Here is a 21,037-nt window from a genome sequence, read left to right as displayed (position 1 = left end):
AGGTGAGATCCCAATGTTTTGCCAATTTATGAGATCATTTTTGGACGTTGTCCCTAATTGATAGCTAGCTGAAATTGATATCGAAATGCTATGGGTCTTCCGTTATTTGAAACAAAACGATTTGTAATATATGACGTCAAACAATTGAAAAACGAATTCATTTGTTCACATCAGAACTTGATGGTTATTTTTTCATGAGACAAAAACAGTTTTGGCAGATGTGTTGTGTAGTATGGTGCTTCCCGTTCCGGCCTTTTTTTTGAGCCTTTCGTTTGTGACGTAAAAGGTTACAGCCTGGTAAATCCATTTACAATTTTTTTTTAATCTGAAAATTTACTTGCATTTTTGATCATTATTCTCTTGCCATGTTCTTGTCTATTAAGGTTCAGGTCATAGATAAAGTAAACCGTATTAAACGCTGCCAGCTGATCCAATTTACCCAATAATAGCATTCCCGTTCCCGAATGCCTGTTACGCGAATTTCAAGAAACAAACTATTAAAACTACCAGCTGAACGATAAAATCAAATTCATGTCAGTGTTATAAAAGTTATACGATCGCTTCCTAGAACATCTCGATAGGAATGCTAACAGACAGACGTGCAGGGATCGATTCCGAGAATCGAGTTGCAGTGTAATCGATTAATTCGATACTTGAGATGTCGGTGATCGATTGTTGGTATTCCATATCTGAATGGACAGGTTTTAAATTCAGGTGAAGATTGCGTATTATATGTCAATAAGAAATTTTAAGGTCAGTGACTTGACTGTAGTGGAAAAAGTGGGCAGATTAGGGAAACTGTTGCGATTGAAGTAAGTTGCTTTTTTGTAGGCGTTAATAGGAGATTTCTTTACGACAGTTTTGCAGTTTAGCTTAGATAATGGTATGCCTATTATATTCTATAAGCTATTTAAGAGTGCTGCTAATGGATTCTTAATATACAACGAATGTTCTGATGAGTTTTTAATTTATGTTGTAGCTATATTTATGACAAACTAGATTAATATGACAGTTGTTGGTGATAATAAGAGTAGCAAAACTCTTAATTGAAAAACAAATTACAATATTTAACTTGTATCTCTTAGACATTGAGTAATTTGATTACTTTACTAACGTTTTATAATAATAGTTTTATTCACATAAAATATAGTACAGCAGAAATGTAACCCTGAGCTTGTGCTGCCTTAAAGCCTATAGTAGCCAGTGCCTTTGCACGATTTGGTTATATAATTTCGTCTTAATACTATCTCTTCTAATATTACCTCTTTGAATTTATATAAACTTATTGCTAATGACACAATGAAAATATTTATCTCGTGTAGAAATCCTTAGACCCATATCTCATAACCTCAATTCGCCAACAATCTCGTAGTTAACCGTCAACAAATTCTCAGGATCTGTTAATTTGATGGCCTCACAAAACGGACGATGAATTTTAATATTTATCGTAACCCACACAATTGTTTTAACAACTGGGCCAAGGGAAAACCAACAAAATCTAGATCTTAGCTCAGAGATGTGTACTAGACAATATTTACTTTTTAACTGATTGATAATGATAAGCAATGTCTTAGAAGGATAATGTTAGTGAGTAATTAGGGAATGATTAATATGCTAAGAATTTACAAAATTGTAAAACCTTCAAAACAATGAAAAGAAAATTATCAAGCATGAAACTTGTAAAAAGAAATAAGATAGAGCTTCATTTGATTTTTTAACATGACAAAGTTATTACCGTGGCCTTTGTCTGAAGCGGAATTTTAGTCTAAGTTCCATAGTTACTAGTTAAGGTATATGTACATCTGAGGGATGACATGGTCTTATTTGAGAGAAAAGCCCCCAAATAAAAAGACGAAGAAATTACTATAGATTTCAGTTAAATGAAAAGCACTGATGACTGAGTTGAAACCCCAACACTAATAAAAATCAGTCATAATCTCATTCCTCGCACATTTCAGATCAAATAAGAAAGAAAAGGTAAGATCCGGCTACATCAACGCAGCAAAACAAAAACCTACAAGTGAAACGTATCACAAAAACAAAACAATGCGTATAATTCAAGTGTTATAGGTATATTCACGCATCTCGGTGCGATTGTATCAATACAACGCAACGCATGTATAATGTATAAATTGTCTAAATTGACCATATTGTGATCGGCGCACACTTTCTAATGTACTACGCTATAAAGTGTGCCCTAAGTTGTAAGGGAGAACGGATTCAATTTATCTTCACGAATATTCTGTCCATGGAAGATGCAGAATTCAGCTCTGGAATAACAATCCTAAATACTGTAGGTTATGTGACTTATTCAAATTCTTAACTATGACACAAAGGTTAGGACTAAATATATATTGCAATTTCCGTCAGGTAGTTTCATCAATTGTATTTTATACCTCATTTTTTTCCGCAAACATGAATCTATCAAAGAACGCTGAAAGGGAGTTACGCTTAACGTCACTTCTGGATTTCAATATTCGCAATATTAGACTTTAAAACTGTTTATGTTTGTAAATCTTTATTGTTCATATACAACCATGTGTAATATTTTTTCATTAGCTAATTGACGTTCTCAATATTTTTTTTAACCTTTAATACCCAGTCGTCGGGTGTGATTCGTCAATTTTTCCGATACGCCTAGGTCCATGATTTGGAAAGTCAAAATAATTAATATTTTAATTCGTCATCCCTATTGTGCTTTGTCTTAATTTAGGTGTCATTTCCGTTCTTTCGGAGGTTCCTCCATTATTATTATTGTTGAGTCCATTTATAGCACTTGCTACTTTAAACATCTTCAAACAATAGCTTTTATCAATCATAACACGTTTGATCTTTACCATTATCTCCCATTATCATGCTAAAAAGATTTCGATAGTAGTTTAAACCTTCAAATTTCCTCTCTCGTATTTCAAATATCCGATACAAATCTTACCTGAATTTTGTAATGCTTCTATAACTTGCACCATATTTAGTGCCATTGAATGCAATGACTTGGCGATATTTCGGCTATTGTTCGACTTGCCATAGTCTCCCTTCATTAAATTATATCGCTGTCCGTTTTATTTTCTTTAAACTGATACTTTCATTTACTTAGGTAAAAGAGCTTATCTTTGAATGTTTCTTTTGTGTCTTGTTTCATTTGTGGTTAGCTAAATAGCTGGTTCCTCAATTGTTGCTGTTAATTTATATTGTATATTGGCTTCAAGTTTTCTTAGCCAACTCTTTTCCGTTTCTAATCTAAGATGGTGCATTTATATACAACTTTGTCGTGCATTAACCCCAAGAAAACTAATCGTATTTTAAATAAAAGGATATTTAGAATTCCTTAGCATTTATCAGAATCTGTTTTAAAACATTAAAGTGTAATAAAATTAATTTGATAAAAACTTAGATCACTATAATAATAAGAAAGATATTATTATAATTATAAAAATGCTCAGTTACATACAATCATATACCCAATAAACTGAAGTAAAGTAGTTTACGTTATATACCTTCCATCACAAATCAAGAGTTATCTCATGAAAGCCTTGATAAGATCGCCCGTACGACTGATAATGATGACACACTGTGTTTCACCTACATTATAGTTCCGTAATGTTTACAGAATCATGTTGATATTGAAATAGGGATTTTAGTTGTAAATCACTTTAGTAGCCCTGGGTGGGCTTATGGGCTAGTTTCAAAAGAGGCTTTCATTAATAAGGTGATGATATAATTAGATGAGCAGATGAGATCATCATAGGATGTGGTGAAAGAAATAAATTTTGTGTAATTGTGCGAAATAATGGTCGTTTGTGAAAACACAGCAAGTGCGGTGGTGTATTATAATTCGTGTTAAACTTGAAGAGATTTAACAAGTAGTGAAAACGGGAAACCACTTTCAATCATTCTGACCCTTGAAAAAAATTGCCAAAGCGTATACTGAGTACTGGATTCCAACCAACCCAACTTTGGTCTGTGAGCATATACCTACACATATATGCTATACGAAATTTGTCAAACACTCCAAACACCCCGTTTCTCACAGTTGACAGGACAGCATTAAGTATCCTCGAAAGAGCAGGAAGCCCCGCATTACATCTCTCAGTATCTCCTTAATTCTTCGGAACAGACGCATTCGTGATGACGCGGGCGTGTCAATAAACGAGTTTTGACTGGTTTGTGTCCTGCGACGACCTTCACACACGTTTCCTTGTTAAATACTTATCAGAAGTGTGGATAAACGTTTTGAGAAAAAGGAAAATGTGGTATTTATCATTTTATCCTAGAAAAGTGGAAAGTATTTTTAACGTGAGCTGAAGTGGTTTAGATTGTCGAACGCTTAAGTTAAATCAGTTTGGCTACGAAAGTAAAGTAAGTAATAGTTGTTGATAGTAATACAGAAAGGTTATTAAGTAATCAAAACAATTTGACTTTAATTTCAATTAATATTTGGTATCAGAAGGTGTAATCTTATGAGAAGTGGCAGGACGGAAAAAAAGTGATGCGTCGGGCAGAAATAAATCGAGCCAAGGCAGAAAGAGGAATATGTAGTAATTTGGATCAAGACTAAACTCTCGCTTCCAAAGTTCAAGTTTTTCTCTCAACGCATTCTCCTTTCAATTATGCAAATAGTTTCTTGTTACCTCATAAAAACCTATTAAACAAATAGAAAAACATGCAGGTTTACATAAAAGCATCGCTTTCCTTACGTACGTAGGAAACAAAGTAATCGAAAGTAATATAGTTTTTGCCATTTACAATGTACAATATTATTTCCTGGCTACAATTATTTGTTTAGTTGTTTTGTTCTCCATGCTCCATACTGTTTTCACTTTCGTTCATTTGTCGACGGTTAACGTAGAATTGTGTTTCCTCGAATGCTCAGCAGTCTAGTGTTAATATCTTTATCACTTCTTATGTGTACTCGTAGGACTGTTTAGAGGAACGGTAAGTAGGATCCCAAAAATCAAATGTTTCTAACTTCCGAATGTTTCATTGGATCGTAACATCTAGAAACGGATAACAGTGTAAAACCAAAAACATCATGATAAGGAATTTTGTTTGATACATGTTATAATTCTCCTGAATTGTAATGGACAAAAAACACCTCATATGTAAGTGTGTGTAAGTCAAGAAATCTTTTGACGTAATTTATGTTTTCGAAAACATTCAAAATATTCTTCTATCCTACATTGTATGTCTTACGTAACAACTAACAATAAACGACAAAGCGTGACTTCGTTAAGGCCAAATCGAGAATAATCACCAACGTTTACAATCTAATTATAGTAACGTTTTATAATTACAGCTCTTGGTCATTGGTCGCCTCGATTCATAAACAGTTTATCTACCACTCCATCCATCAGCAGACATTTTGCCGTAGAGAAAAAGAGAGGGCGCTTTACATCCGTCCATTATGCCATCACGTTTCAACAACTGTACCAGTCTTCACCAGCCTCAATGGCCATTCAGAATCAGTACGCTGTTCCACGAATCTCGTAAACACACTTAGTATTTCTATTAGCTAATTACTTTCTTAACAGTGGTTTTATTAGTACTAAACACTATTTATGAGGTCTCTGACCTGGTATTGGCATTGCAAACACGGCACTGTCCATTTATGTGGCTCTGAAGGCTGATCAAGTAAATATTGGGATTGAAATTAATCGTGGAAAGTAAATAGTGGGTGCGTGGTAATATTTGAGCAATATCTCGTTTCTTCATTAAATATTTTATTGAATCTCATACGAAATATCGAGTTGCACTTAACAGTGTTTACTTCAATACTGATAATAGATAGTATTACTTCATTGAAAAAATGTCTATAACTACAATCAAATATCAAAGTTTATTTAAATACTACATTATGTAATGTCTTTTGTTTTTTTGGAAAGTTTCGCCTCACCTTATCAATGCCAAAAATGCTACTGTCATATTTATTTTTCTTTTTGCCACCGGGTTCTTGCTCTTTTTTATCATTAAGCAGATAAAATGATAAGTATATTTATGTTAAGATATTTGCCACTTATTATTCAGCTTCCAAGGCATATGACCTTTCTCTACAAGACACGTTTTTTGTTTGTATTGTTTCCTTTTTAAGGCACCTCTAGCGTACCGATATGTCTTGTTTTATTCTTATCACATTCTTTGTGGACCGGCAGTGAGTATGCGTTGAAAAACTGGCTAGGTATCTTGAAGTATTATCCAGCAGAATCCAAACAAGGTACAGAGTTTTTGGCCAGTAGAAGTCCGTTTCGTATCATCCGTGTGCTCCAAATTTTAGGTAACACTAATTTATTTGGCGCAAAATCCTCACTTCCACACCGCTTTCTGGAATATATTTTAGCTTGAAAAATGTTCAAAATAATCAGTATATCTTTTCGCTAAACGATTCTGTCTCACTACCGCTAAAAAGCCTATTTACTCTACTTCCATCCCTTCTCTTTCTAAACTGAGACTTTTCTCCACCAGAAAACTCAGTAAGAACTTGCGAATAATTACAAAGGAGGTCTCTACCCGATAAAATTTTGTTTATATTATTTTTTTATGCTTTCGTAACGCGGTTCAAACCGGCTCTCTCTATATGGATCGTTGGATGTGGGCAAAGTATTTACAGTTCGCTTTATGTTTTGTAATGCGGTTTTTTGTGATTTTTAATGTACTACATACGGTTGTTTTTGTTTGATCTCTAAGGTTTTGGTTCGGTTTTTATGTTGTCATGCGGTTTTATTGAGCAAAGTTTCGTTTGGCTCATAGTCGAAAATACTTGGAAGTGGTAACCAGAAATTACTTTATACGAGGCGTTTGTGCACTAGGAGCTGAAAAAAAATAGGTACAAAATGGTCGTAAAAATGAGTTATTCAGCCTTTTCGCTAATCCACCCTCAATTAATTGTTGATACACGTCTACTTATATCTACTGATTCCAAATCTGATTCCTGAGATTAGCGCGTTCAAACAAACAAACAAACAAACTCTTCAGCTTTATATATTAGTATAGATTACAGGACACATACAAGCTTTATAACTCACTTGTAGGTTTAACAATGCGACGGCTTTTGCTTCCTACAGTATAACATTGATTTTATAGTCATCTTGAATATCAAGGTATACAACCCAATTAAAATTAACAACTTTGTTTTAATTGTTCATAAATCTCAGTTTGAGATCATGTTACATAATAAAGCGGGTGTTTATCCTTTTGCCGATACTATGAGTTCTTGAAGCAGGTCAGTCTTCGTGGAAGTAAGATGCCGCTATGCGTTTTATAGTTCGCCGTCTCGCTTCCGCTTTACCAAAAGTCCTACTTTAGAAGTCTATAGATAGGATGTTTACGGAAACTCGATCATTTTTGGTGGTTTCCGGATCTGGATATGAATTGCGAAAGAAAATTAAGAAGGTATTGCTATGGCCATCGTCTTCCCACCAGCTAATGACGTGGTTTGAGTTATGCCTGTGTTTTGTAATACGTGCCCACTTAGAGTACCGCATGTGTGTTTCGTCATTACTATGAAGGATGTTGGTCGATACTCTGTTAACTAATTCTACCTATTATTATGATATCTTGCACTTCAGTGTGGTATATGCATTTTGAAAAATCAGTTTCTGCTAGACAGCCAAAGTCAATGAAAATTTTCATTTTTCTTGCGTTGGACATTACTTCGTATTTTGTACCAAAATCAGTATGAATACGATAAAAGGAGCCCTACATACCATTAAATAACCATACCTCCTGGAAACTATTTATAATCCAAGTACTGGCTCTTTAGTCAACTGAGTTTGGTTGAACTTATCCTGCAGACCAACAATCTTATCAAATTCAAGCTGTCCATATTAATTTATAAACCAAACAATGCATAAAAGACAAGGGTAACAGCACATGCAATATGACCTACCAGCTGCCTTTCTCTATGCCTATAACACAACAAGAAGTTATGTATGTACTTAACGTACTACCCACTTTATAATGACGTGTATCAAACGAATATGCGCACGAGTTTCGTAAGATGTTTGTCCGCATCAAGAATGCACGATTGTGAGTTATTTGTAGGGTTGGCAAAGTATGTGACGTGTAAAATGACCAGTATGACCTCATAAAGAATGGGGGTTCTCATAAAAGGGGATACTATAGATTTCTAAACATTAACTCTATTGTAATGAATAAGGTTGTTGTCCTGGACTGGATGCGGAAGGGTGAGGATCGGGTGTTGTTTTCGCAACTTGGGGCAAAACATGTCCAGCTGTGGGCCTCGTTAGGCTGAATGGAAGTATTCCGATAAGTAAATTCTCAAGGTAATTGAGATGGATTACTTCCCAAATTAAGAGTTTATGGAACCTGAAACTTAAAAGTAATGTGTTCTGAAATCCATTGCGAGGAAATGGTTTTTCTTCGAATTTAACCTTAAAATCCTAAACCCAGCGGCAACATATACAACTATAGTAAAGACTCTGTACGCTTAAGATATTACAAAGGAGACCACATGCATACCATAGAAACAGCGAACATGCTTAGACCCATAGCTGCGTTTCTCAATAACCCTACAAACGCCTTCGCGAAACGCTCACATAAACATTACGTTACTTACGTCTGTTACACAACATTGACCCACAAAATAACCACGCTCGGTGACGTCATCGTACCCATAGTAATTAATTTTTCGATAGATCATAGCTTGAGAATTGACCTTAATTTGAATATGGTCGAGAGTGGGTGATCGGGTGCGGTGTGCGTTGGTTGCTGAGGTTAAAATCGTGTGTTAACGTTGACTGGCAGCTTACTAAATCTCCTTAATGGGGACTTTAGTTCCTAATTCGAGTATCAGAAATATATTAGGACTATCTAGGAGGTTACCTGAATAATGAACCAGAATTTTAAAATTAGTATTTTTTTCTACTGAAATGGTATTTTATTTTGGAAGTCTTTGCTTTGCTATGCAAAAATTGATGAATAACTATTTTGTTATTAATAATGTTTTGCACTTTTTAAAATTTCTTTCTTGCTCTTTAACTACACATACGTAATATACAACTTACACTTTTTATGGATTGAATTTAAGTAAGTCTAACAGTCATGTTTAACGTTTTTATCTGCACCTCAAAGGTCATCTAACATTTATTTCGTATCAATACTCAATGTATCTAATTATCAATGAATCATTTAAATAACATTGAAAGCCTCGTTAACACAGCCAGGTCTTGAACCCACAACCTTGCACCCAAATACAATTTGATCAATTCCTCGAGCGATCACGCGTCGCGAAATGTAACAAGCAATTCTCTAAATTGGCAACGATCATGTTGAGGTTTAAATCGATATTGAAGAGGCCATTAAATCATACTTGAGATGCATCGACGTACAGACAGCTGTAATCCGTTTATTATTAAGTGATTGACTGCTCAAGATCGGCAGATGTTGACTCCGTTGCGAAAATTGCTGACAAAAGCAACATGCTTTTGTTTATGATGTCAGTGGTGTTACGATGTATTGAAGCAAGGATAAATACAGCTTACAATAAGATGTGATTGAGGGTCAGTTATTTAAAATGTAGTTTTAATTTTTGCACGACTGTCCGAAAATTTAAAGTTATGATTTCAAGGTTCATTGTGTTTATTTGTTCATCATCACTTCTAAATAGGTAAATCGATTTTAATGTCACTGGCAAAAAATAATATACTCCATACTCATATACACTTAAAAATAACTTACCAAAACCGAAACAAACTATTCCAACGTTGTGCTTTTACTGCCGCGATAGTAAACAGAGATGACGTCACCACTTACAACATTCTCTGAATGCCAATCTTTATAGACCATAAACCGGACAATACAAACATTAGCCTTAAACTAGTTGAATTAAGGGAAACCAAGGAGGCGCAGAACGTGCTAAGCATATTTTGTACGGTCAGCAATAGAACTTAATTATTATCAACAAAGAAAACAAACACAGGGCAAATGATCGTGCTCATTACAAAAACATTTGCCCTGCGTGTTTGTGGTTGGGAATCAAATAAAGACCTCCGACATAGTCAGGGCTCAACCAATTGTCCAATTTCTTTCAGATATTTTTCATGTTTCTGAAATAAAAATGAGGGACTAGTCATTCCAGATACTATACAATTTTATTAATACAGAAGCAATACAATCGTTAAGATATTTTTTTTTTGAGAATTACTTGTCACTTCAGTGTATTGCAGGGATTCGATAACGTTAGCGCTCGGAGATATACAAACTACTAAGTAAAATGTAACTTGTCTACAGGATCTAGCTTTTTAATCGGCTTGTGTTCATCGACTCCTGTTCCTGACTGTACAGAGAAGTAGAAACCCATCCGTTTTAGGTAATATGGTAAAACAGACAGACTGGTGTCATGGGTTTGCCTTCGCCATTGACAGGCGTGTCACGTAGTTTTGTAATGCTGGTACGAGTCATAAACGGCGGCGGGTTGGAAAAGGAAAGTCTTCATGAATATGTACATATGGAACGTGTCTGCTTTTGTACTCTTTCTTCAATCTCTTACTCAGTTTAGGGCTACGCAGTTTTGCTTTTTGTTCACGACAAACACATGCTTATATTTTTTATGTATAAGATCTTGGGGTTCGTGTTGAGCGAGCTTTTGAGTTTTTTTTTATAAATTGCATCTATTTAAACTCAGTGTAAACCAATTCCTTCTCACCAAATCAGAAATAATTAGATATACTTAGGGTTTATCCGACTTATGTAATCACGAAATTCTTTCAAAATATAAACAACCAGCCATCATAATATTAAGCTTACCACTACTAAACGGTCTTCAAAAACCGCTACATCTTGCTCCTTAACTCCTCCCTAAGTAAGACTGCCATGACAAACAAGTGACGCGAGGACAATACCGTCTTTGCACATAAAACACGCCATTTAAATTGCTAACTCACTAACATGGTATTATCGTTAGCCAAGCCAAATATTGGTACCTATTGAACACACGAGCTTTGCTGAGGCTTAAAACTAGCGTATGACGTAATGATGGTGTTACGTAAGTATTGTTGTCCAGAAGTGTTTTATGGTTTCGGTTTGGCTTGGTGAAAAACAAAAGGTAGATGAATGAAGAGCTTGAGAGATGGATTAATTGGGTGTGAAAGCGTTTGTAGATGGAGTTGTTCCTAAATGCCTGTAACTAAGCAATAGTGCCTCTTGGTTTAAAGCATTCTCCTTCTCGAAGTCTTCATGTAGATGCAGTTATTAGGGACTGCTTGAAGTAGACCTAGATACTTGAATGACGACAAAATATTAAGACAACCACGCTCATTAAAGTATTCTTTACTGTTCATTAGCAGGACCACCCAACTCAACCATTACTACACATATTCCATGGGTTGTACCGGCAACTGAAAAAAAGTAGTATTAAAAGAAGTTACATAAATAAAGTTGTTTCGATTTTGTTATTAATATTCAATGAAAGACAACGACACGAAGATATAACTTAGATTTTTGACGTGTAACGAGTAATTGCGTTAAGCGACACTTGTGGCAATGTCGAGCATTTCCGTATGACAAGTAGTCTACGTTTCATGGTACTAGCAGTCAATGTACAATCCTAGTTACAATGCATTCAAACTCACGCTACACAACAAGATTTCTATTTCCTCTTCAAAGTCTGAATGAAAGCCTTATCGATAGTAAACTATCAACAATGACCACTTATCGCTTTCGATTTCATAACATTCAAGATTGCGAAGCCGTATTCAATGAAAACTGTTTTGTCGTAACGAAATTTAGATCAGAAGGTCAAGTTGAGACAGATCTTGAAATGTAAAAACAGTTTTTGAAGAACGGTAGAAGATAATGAATAGTTACATCGTTAACTAGAAAACTCTTTTAGAAAATTATGTTTAACATATTGTTTTAGTGATTTGCAGAATAAAGTCACTCGAGTATAAACATATTCGTTTTTAAGCGAAAGAAAATATTTCAGTATTTTGTTTTGGATGTCAATATTATGTGATAACATATAATCGATTTGCAGTTACCATAAATGTACATATTATGATTGCCAGAAAGAAAGACTCGATGGCTATTTTATTGGCCTTCTGTAACCCACGTAACAGTGTACGAGATATATTACAGAGTTAAGTTAATTATCACGCATCAAGTCATAATTGTAATTTCGTAAGATCTTCTATAAAACAGTGCCTGCTAACAGTATTACTGATAACACAGCCTGTTTGTACGTATTGAGAAATTGGTTAGCGACTGCGCAATGTACTTATGTGTTTGAATGTGTTGGTATGAAGTTTATTCTGACGGCTGGAAGGCCTTGGCTGAAAAAGGTACACTAGGTGCGACAAATTGGCTACTGATTTTAAAAAGTTAATTTTTTCTGTCGGTCGAAAATCGAACCGTAATCTTTTTTGCTAATTTGTATTTCTATAGCCATTTCTAATTAACCGGCCGTTACTGAAAACTTCAGCTATTGCAACATTTGTTGATTTGCACTGAAATCAGCAGTAAACTATGCATAATAAACATTATACTCTATTCAGACGAGTAAAAAGAAACTCTAGATTTCAGAAAAGAGATTTCGTTGTTTCAAAGTGAAATTATTATTACACTAGCCGTACGATTACATAGGTATAATTAAAGAAATTTCTTCATTACTTATAAATGATGTTCATTGATACGACTCTGCTTAAAACAATTATTATTTTCAGTAGTAAATTCTTCAAACAGATTAACCTTCTCAAACCTTACTTTAATACTTAGTAACAGTATATCCTTATAGCATCATTTTATAACATAATTTAATGAAGTAATATAAAAGACCACCAAAGTGGTTCACTTTATGGTGAGGAATTCGCTAAAACCGGTATCTTTAATTTAAATACATGATATCGGCTTTAATTCGACCTTCACTGCATGTAAATGTGATCGATTTAAGTATTTTTAGGCTTGACTTGTATTCAATTTAATGGGCCACCTTTTCCCCGTGGATTTGTGGATGTCAGTTATAGCTTCAAAACTGAACTCTTCTATAACGCAGTCGAATTAAAAGCCTACTTCATGATGAATGGTATAACTCTAGACATCACCAGAATCTAAGGCTTATTAAATAGTAAATATCGTAGTAGTATCGACTCCCGCATTAAGGAATTTAATCCTTGTGTCGCGGACGGATTCACAAACATTCGGGTCACATGCCCAAATACGACCACACTCAGGTCAAGCATCCGTGGATCACACAAATGCTTGTCCTGCGCGGGGATCGATCCGCGACACTTCGCGCCCAGTGGGTTTGGCTTTGGCGTGGTGACCTCAACCACTCGGCAGTCAAACTAAACTTTTTAAAAAATAACCTAATAAAGACACTTGAACATTTCACATAAATTACTACCTCGATAAAGAAATTACAAAATATATTTCTAGCTTAAGTTGAGTAATGATATAATTATAAAATTATATACACATAAGTCGCACCTATCATCTGATATTAAATTGAATTGCAAGTGTAATCTTCTTAGACATGTTATTAAAGTCAAAGTGATGGAGTGAGCGTATTAACTTTCCCTTCAAACATACCTCGCGGCGAAAACCAAGCAACTCGACATTTGACCTTTGACCTCGTCCAGAAAAAATATGTCATTACATCTCTAATGGACATTGTAAACGGCCAATTATAAAATAACCTTTAATACTTTCGAATAAAGTCGCTGTTTATAATTAACTGTCAAATTGCGGTTGATTGTGCCAGTAACTTAAGTTCTACTAATAACCACTTCCAATCGTAGCTTGGAACTATTTTGATTAAGTTATCAATATTCTATTTTAGTGCGCTTTATTTGAGCTTTCCATCCCATACCCAATATTTGCAGACATTCGCTTCGTCACTTCAACCTTCCACAAATTTAAAACGGCTCGACCGATTTTTATCAAGCTTGTCTAAGAACATTCGCAAATGCCTTTACAAAAAATGAACTAAATTAAAAAGAAATCGCTCAATCCTTTCAAGAACTGTGATGCCACGGATAAGCAGACACGTCAATCTTATAACACCCCTTGCCTCGGTATTCAATCACTTGATTGATTGGAAACAATCTGAGATTCAAGTAATGGAGTCACAATTTGTATTTATTAATATGTGTCCAAGAATGTCCGTTAGTGATAAGAGAATTAATTTTCCTAAGTTATTTATATTTTCGCCGTTTTTAAACATTCAGCCTCTTTGGTAAATAGGCAATTAATATTCGTGCGTATCGTTTTCTTTAACGTTTTGAACTTGCCGGATTCAAAATTTAACATCAACCTGGAAAAAAATTAAACTGCTTTTAATAATAAACAATGCTTATTCGTTTGTAGTAATTATTATTTTTTAAGTCACCTAGAATTACTCGAAAACATCTCCAGTGCTTATTACTATTTGTACATTTGACTGACCTCTTAAACCCATAATTGGCCACTGCATCTTTAATAGATGATTACAGACATGTAAATTTAATTGCAGCGTCGTAAGCCCCTAGAATCTTCGTATTTGGTTTTCTTACAGAATTCAATTCATGGTTTCCCCTTTCCTACTAGCAAAAATTAGAGAAAAGACAAAAAAAAAACGGCTTTCGATATACCAATTTACACAAAACGCAACATGCTATCCACAGACACGCGATACCAATAGTACCCATTTTTCGTCTAAAAACTGATAAAAATCCGCGCGCTATTCATGTTTCAATTAAACAGTGACCCCGAGCGAGGTCGTGTATCGCGTGTAAACACGGCGAGTATTTTAGATCGCTGACGTAATGACGCAATGACGTGATATACGTAACACACGCTCGACATGAAGTCGAGATTTATTTGTTTGGTATTCTGTTGTGGACGCGGGGTTGTCTGTTTTCGTTGCGATTGCGATTATATTTTATAGTGTTTGATAAAAAATGTGGTTATTTAGAAAATTCTGTAAGAGTCTGAAGTTGTAACTGGTTCATTGGCTCTTAAATTATTAACGTAATTTCCCATTTTGATTCAAATGATGAATTGCAATAATTTGTTCTAGTTCTGGTGCTTTAATCAAAGGTGGTGGCGAATTTAATGTAGGTACCTAATGGTGATAATTTGTCAAAACCTTTGATTAGTAATTAGAATGTTATTTCTTGCTCTGTTATGAATAAATATTGGACCTTGACAGTGATTATCGATTTTTTATTATTTTGTATGTTCTGCTTTCAATCAAATATACTTACAAATGTTTCGTCATTACGATGTGGTCCTTTAAAATCGCGAAACTCTCGATACTTACCCCACTTAAATAATTACCTTGTATTTGCTTTACAAAATGCAAAATTGTGGTTTCATTTTTTGACAGTTTTATTAAGTTGTTTGGTGTCTGGTTACCATAGAAGCCTGTTAATGCACCCGTTCCTCCGGTTACACTAACTGCACCTGTGCCTCTAACACGAGCTCTTACGGTAGGATAGTTACCGGTGTGGAAGGGAGACGCCGCTCTATAACGCGTATTGCGCTGTCCCGCTCACACGATCGCAACAGTCCTTTATAAGTTGTTGTGGACTTAAAGTAATATTTGCACCTGGTTATAATGTTGTCAAGATCATATCACGTTTAATTTTGAGTGTTTTTGTGTCCCTCAGATTGTCATATATGGCTTCGTTTAATCGTTTGTGTATTGTTCAATGTTTTTGGAATGAATTTGCATTTGGTTGTTTTGTAAACCAGTTAATGATTTCTGGAAATAATTTTTGTTGGTCGCAAAAGTAAACTTCTCAGTTCAAAAACTGAGCAGTTATCGAAAGAATCATAGAGCCTGGCTGACTGCTAATATCATAAATAAATTTGAATTATGGATGATTGATAACTGTTTTTTATGTTACACAACAAATCGTTGTCGTTGTACAAAATTTTAGATACAGTATTAGTATAATTTAGCATTTAGTATTTAAAATATATGTCCGCTGTTCAATTGTCCATAAAAATAGAGCCTTGTTACCGCTATGTTCCTACTGATTACCTGAGTATTAGTGCTAGGCTAATAACTTAATAGCTACGTTACATAACCTAAGTTGTTCCTAATTGGATGGAAAGTCTTCTCTAAAGGCTAGCACATGATTTATATATTATGTTATTAAGTTGCAGTTATTATTTGTCCGGTAACTATTTTCTGGTAGTTTAATAATAGGACCTGATAAGGAAAATTATTTGATATAGTAGCTAGCAGTTTTTGTTTTGGAATAGGGTATCCAACATCCTCATTGGGCGGCAAAGAGATACTAGGTGTATGTAAAACGTGTGTGCTAAAACCACCGAAGGGTTTGATCCTACACTTTTTCCAGGCACCACGGCAACACAATTAAAACTACTGCGATACGTAAAGTACAAGCTAGCCTAAACCACTTCAAAGTCTTAAAATAAAACTAGTGTAAATTCCAATACCAAGTTCTACTCACCTCGTTACAATAAAAAGCGTGAACGTATCTATAAAATTAAGCCCTCAAGTACATTAGACAGGAGATAAGAACGACAGGCATCCAGCTAATTAAGTCGCTATATATCGGCGCTTTCTATCGGCCGGAGCTAATTTTAGCCCCCCGATGCGCAAGCGCCGATGAAATGTAGGAAGCTGGATGAATGTGATATAACGGATCTAACGCGTTTGGAAATGCTTTTAGTTTTGTTTGTTGAAAACGATGGTATCTGGGTTAAGATAATGTCTTGTAAGCATTCGAGGAAGTGTTTTAATGGTGCTTTGATGGGTTCGGGAGTGGTGGAGACGTTGGAAACTGTAGTGGTTTTGTTTGACTATCGGGATCCTATTTTGTATGTTCTTGTGAGTATTTTCTGATCCATAACAAAAGGAAAATAGAAGTTTCAGGAAACTAAGTCACAAACTGTTCAGTTATAAAAAGATAAATCTTAGCCAGGTCTTTAATGAAGCACAACTTTCAAGTATCACGACTTCCTGTGCGTGACTTTTTTTGCAATTTTACGACTTGACTTCTCTTTACCAATCCGTTTGCCTAAATAAGGGATTAGATTAATCCCTTTCTTTTTCTATTCGTTTATACTAAGAAACATGTCTCCGTTGATAAATTTTTCATTCGTCCATCGATAAGATAGACTATGACGATATAGTTCCATGTAACAGGTGGGCTTAGTTCCAAACAGGCCAGTAGGATATCAGTTATTTTCAGCTCTTCATCACTATTAGTGGAATAATGAAGTCTGGTTTCTTAGTCAGGATCTAAGATGACTGTTCTCATGATCCGTCCTTCACTAATGTTTCATTATCATCGTTAACAAATAATTATCATTATTTATCTTCCGTACCGTAATTTCTTTGGAACTATTTTTTCTAGTGCGGATATAAACTACTACTGTAAAAATACACAGAAAAAAATCATTTTGTTGAAACTTGACCAATGACCGAGGTTATTTTTATTTTTTAAAACGACTCCCGCATTAGGGACTCAGAACAAGCAATCGTAGATCGCACAAATGCTTGTCTTACGCGGGGATCGAACCCGCGACACGACGCGCACAGTGGGTTTGGCATGGTGACCTCAACCACTCGGCTATCCGTGCACCTATATACATGAAATGCCTTCATCCACATAAATAAAATATCAGTAGTTTAACGGCTAGTTGCTAGACTGTCCCGATTTCTAATTAACAACCAAACCGAATCACTTGAGAAAGACTAATCAAAGTACAAGCAATCTGGGTTGTTTCTGTACAGTCAGTACAAAAAAAAGACAAAAAATACCTCTTACACAGTACCTGATCTAATGATAACAACAACAGGAAGTGGCATGTAATAGTATTATCGTGAATTAGGTCTTGAGGTCAAATACTACGTGAACCCGATGTAGTAGATAGTTTGACGCCTACGTTCGGAAACATATGGTTCGTCGAAATTGACTTGTATCAATGTTAAACAAATTATGTATATTGCACGATAGATATATTGCTCTTTTCTTAAAAAGTCGCTCATGCTGAGATAATTTGAATTTATCGCCCAAATCTTGCAAAACGTTTTGAGCATCACCACGCTAGCTTACTGCGGGTTGGCGAACAGATTAAAATATTTGAAATCCAAATTTCCTTTCAACGTTTGTCAGTGGTGTCTAAGATTAATTAAGGAAATAAATGTAACTCTCAAAAAGACACTTAGGTACTTTGCCTTCTTTGGTATCGAACTGGCCCCTCGTGTATACTAATCTCCGCTTAAAACTACAAAGCCACCACGACACTCCAATCTCCATCCAGCATCCTTTACATTTTGCCCTCCTAGTAGATTTTACGGTACAAACTTGACCAAACAGCTCAGAATTCATCAACATTTCTAAGAATAGTTAGAACACGGCCATAGGAAATCCGCATCGGGTTTCGGGCCATTCAAGCCCTAAACAACGTCCGGTAGAACTAGATCAGTCATAACGACTCGGTGTTTTCATAGCCCATCATAAATCAGCTATTCAGGACGTTGAGATAAACGGGACAGTGGTATTAAATGCGGTTCTAAATTAATTAGCTGACCTACTGGTGTTTTGTTGGTATGATTTTGAAATGAATCAAGATATGGCCAGTTACTTCTCTTGTCAAGCCTTTGCTATGCCGCTCTCGTATCCACGCATAAGTCTTCTGCAATAGACGAAAAGGTCGTTGAGTGATTCTTATGTAGGGGAATGATCTGTTCTGATAAAAATTGTAGGTATAATCCGGTAGAGTATTCCCAATTGTGCGGTCGCTCTAACTGTAAAATTGTAAAATTTGAAGGCAAACTATTGACGCTTAAATCAGTAGCCTTCTTGGCGCTTACAAATTATTTATTGCCCAAGTACGTTTTCTTTAAAATACCGAAAACAATTTAGTCCATTTATCTGTTGATGCAATACAGCAAGTCTAAGCTAAGTTCTATAGCCTATTTACAGTTTCTTTATTGTTTATGATTTATAACAGGTATAATATAACTTTATACGGTCTACAACCATGGTAAACATTTATGAGGGTTGTTGCAATAATTAATGAGTTTCCGTAAATACTTGAATTTTATCTGTTATTAGTCAGTTTTGTGCAAAATCATTCATAACGACGAAGGTTTTATCAAGAGCGGTGATGTCATTTTGTTGAGATGATTTATGGAGACGCAGTTTTTGTAACCGGCTTTGAGTTATGTTTTCAAGGTTATTAAGTAATTTAATGTCCATATAGAGTAGTTTGATATAGAAATATTTAATGGATCGACGTTTCCGCATATTTATCAAAAATATACTTTTAATAATTTATGATCTTGAAGTTATTACGAGTCTTGTGTACTATAAAATTGTATAGTTCTTAATCGGTAATTACCACTAACGTGTCTGCTACATTACTTTTAAAAGCAACAATAACACATGCGTATAATAAACATAAATTATATTAACCATATCCTCAACAACTACTTAACTAGTCCATTTCACAGTTACGTAACTGTATTATAACACGGACAAAACTTCCTGCCTCCTTATAAGATAAGCCATGCGCACGCGCCGAATTTTAATTCAAATATCCCTTTACAGAACGATGATCGCGCTGGTGACGTCAGCGGTGCGATTGGCAGACACATCTCCGTGATGCCGCCAGCTTCGCTCTGATTCGCGGAGATCGGGTACTGCTGAGTTCTGATTGGTGGAAAATGTCAGGGCTGCAGGCGAGGACTGAAGAGCCGATCAATGGAGTCGACGTCAGGGAGCAAGGCAGTGCTTTGAGGTTAGTTTTACTTTCATCCTTAGAATTACGTGGATCGTTTTCGTTTCCTATAGAAGTCAAGAGTGTAGGAAATTAGTTGCGTGTCTGCTGTTGATCTAGATGTTATGAGCTTAATCCTTCATATCCTTATTTGCACCTTAAGTTCATGTGCTTAAGTTGTAAGTCAGATAAAACTGGTTTTGGTAATCTTTTAATCCCTTTGAAGTCACGAGTGATGCTCAGTTTGGAGGTGTCCCCGCTATCCGGAGATCCAAAATCCGATTTGAGTCAGTCCAAGCCGAGTTAAGAAGTACAAATTCTTTAAGATGACTTTTTATGGTTTTTCACTTATGAGAAAATTTTGAATAAGGAAAGGAAGCCTTATCTATGGTCTATCCATGAGTATCATCTCTTCTTTTTAGACTTCATTGATCCCAATCTTTTGGCGCGTATTTTTTTAAATTTCCGCTCGTAATCTCATTACTTAATTTTCCTAATTTTCTATTTAAGTGCACAAAATGATGACACAGAAAATAGAGGTAGTAAAAACACCTCATTACATTTAGGAAACAAAAAGGTTGGCTTACTTAACACATTAAATTATAGTATATTTTCTTCCTGCTCACAAAAAACTACCAACACTATATATTTTCTTTTGCGCACCGCAATGTTTTTGTAGGAAAACGTTTTATTTTCCATTGTCTAGATTAGATAATTCGATTACACATCACAAGCTATTTTAAACCTTGGTACATTAAAATAAGTCGCAGTTTTGAATGGTTGCTGTCCAGTAGATTTACTCCGTGTGAGGTCAACAGAGCGAAAAATTGCTAGTTACCCACACGAATATATTATCGTGGTTTTGTTTGGTACATTTGTATATCTATGGTAATGGAATCATGTGGTGCAACCGTGCTTAAGTGTGCTTCTGCTTCGAACATACTTTGCGATTTATGAGAAATGGAATATTTTGGGGTTATTCCGTGTAAAAATGCTGCTCGGTTCGGTTATAGAATTTGATGTCGAAACTGATTATATTCCGTGATGTGGTTCAAGCAAATTTTGTCAAATCTAACGGGATACTATATAATGCTCTATAAAATTGTTACAATGTTAAATTCTTCAATACACAGCTTCAATTACCAGCAGTTAGTTGAAAGTCTTTGCATATAGAAATTCTGGCGTTCACGGAAAGAAGCCCTTTCGCATAACGGGCTAAACAAGTTCTAAATATATTCCTCAAAAACATAGTTCAAGGAAAAAGAAATGCTCTACTTAAGTCTGAAAATATCTCTATGAGATTGATTTGATGTCTCGATAACACACACTATATTTTCCAATAACAATT

General features: G+C 35.2%; 1 protein-coding gene across 1 annotated transcript in view; it reads left to right on the top strand.

The window, feature by feature from the left end:
- LOC113505509 (pleckstrin homology-like domain family B member 2) overlaps positions 1-21,037 on the top strand; it is a 114,005-nt gene that overhangs the window by 17,552 nt on the left and 75,416 nt on the right. The window contains exon 2 of the mRNA XM_026888253.1: positions 19,521-19,710. Within this exon, the coding sequence (XP_026744054.1) occupies positions 19,637-19,710 (74 nt within the window). The 5' untranslated portion in view covers positions 19,521-19,636. The remainder of the gene's footprint in view (positions 1-19,520; positions 19,711-21,037) is intronic.

The sequence above is a fragment of the Trichoplusia ni genome, chromosome 26, assembly GCF_003590095.1.
Source record: "Trichoplusia ni isolate ovarian cell line Hi5 chromosome 26, tn1, whole genome shotgun sequence".
NCBI lineage: Eukaryota > Metazoa > Arthropoda > Insecta > Lepidoptera > Noctuidae > Trichoplusia > Trichoplusia ni.
The sequence above is the reverse complement of the archived record's forward strand: the minus strand, read 5'-3'. Positions and strand labels throughout refer to the sequence as shown.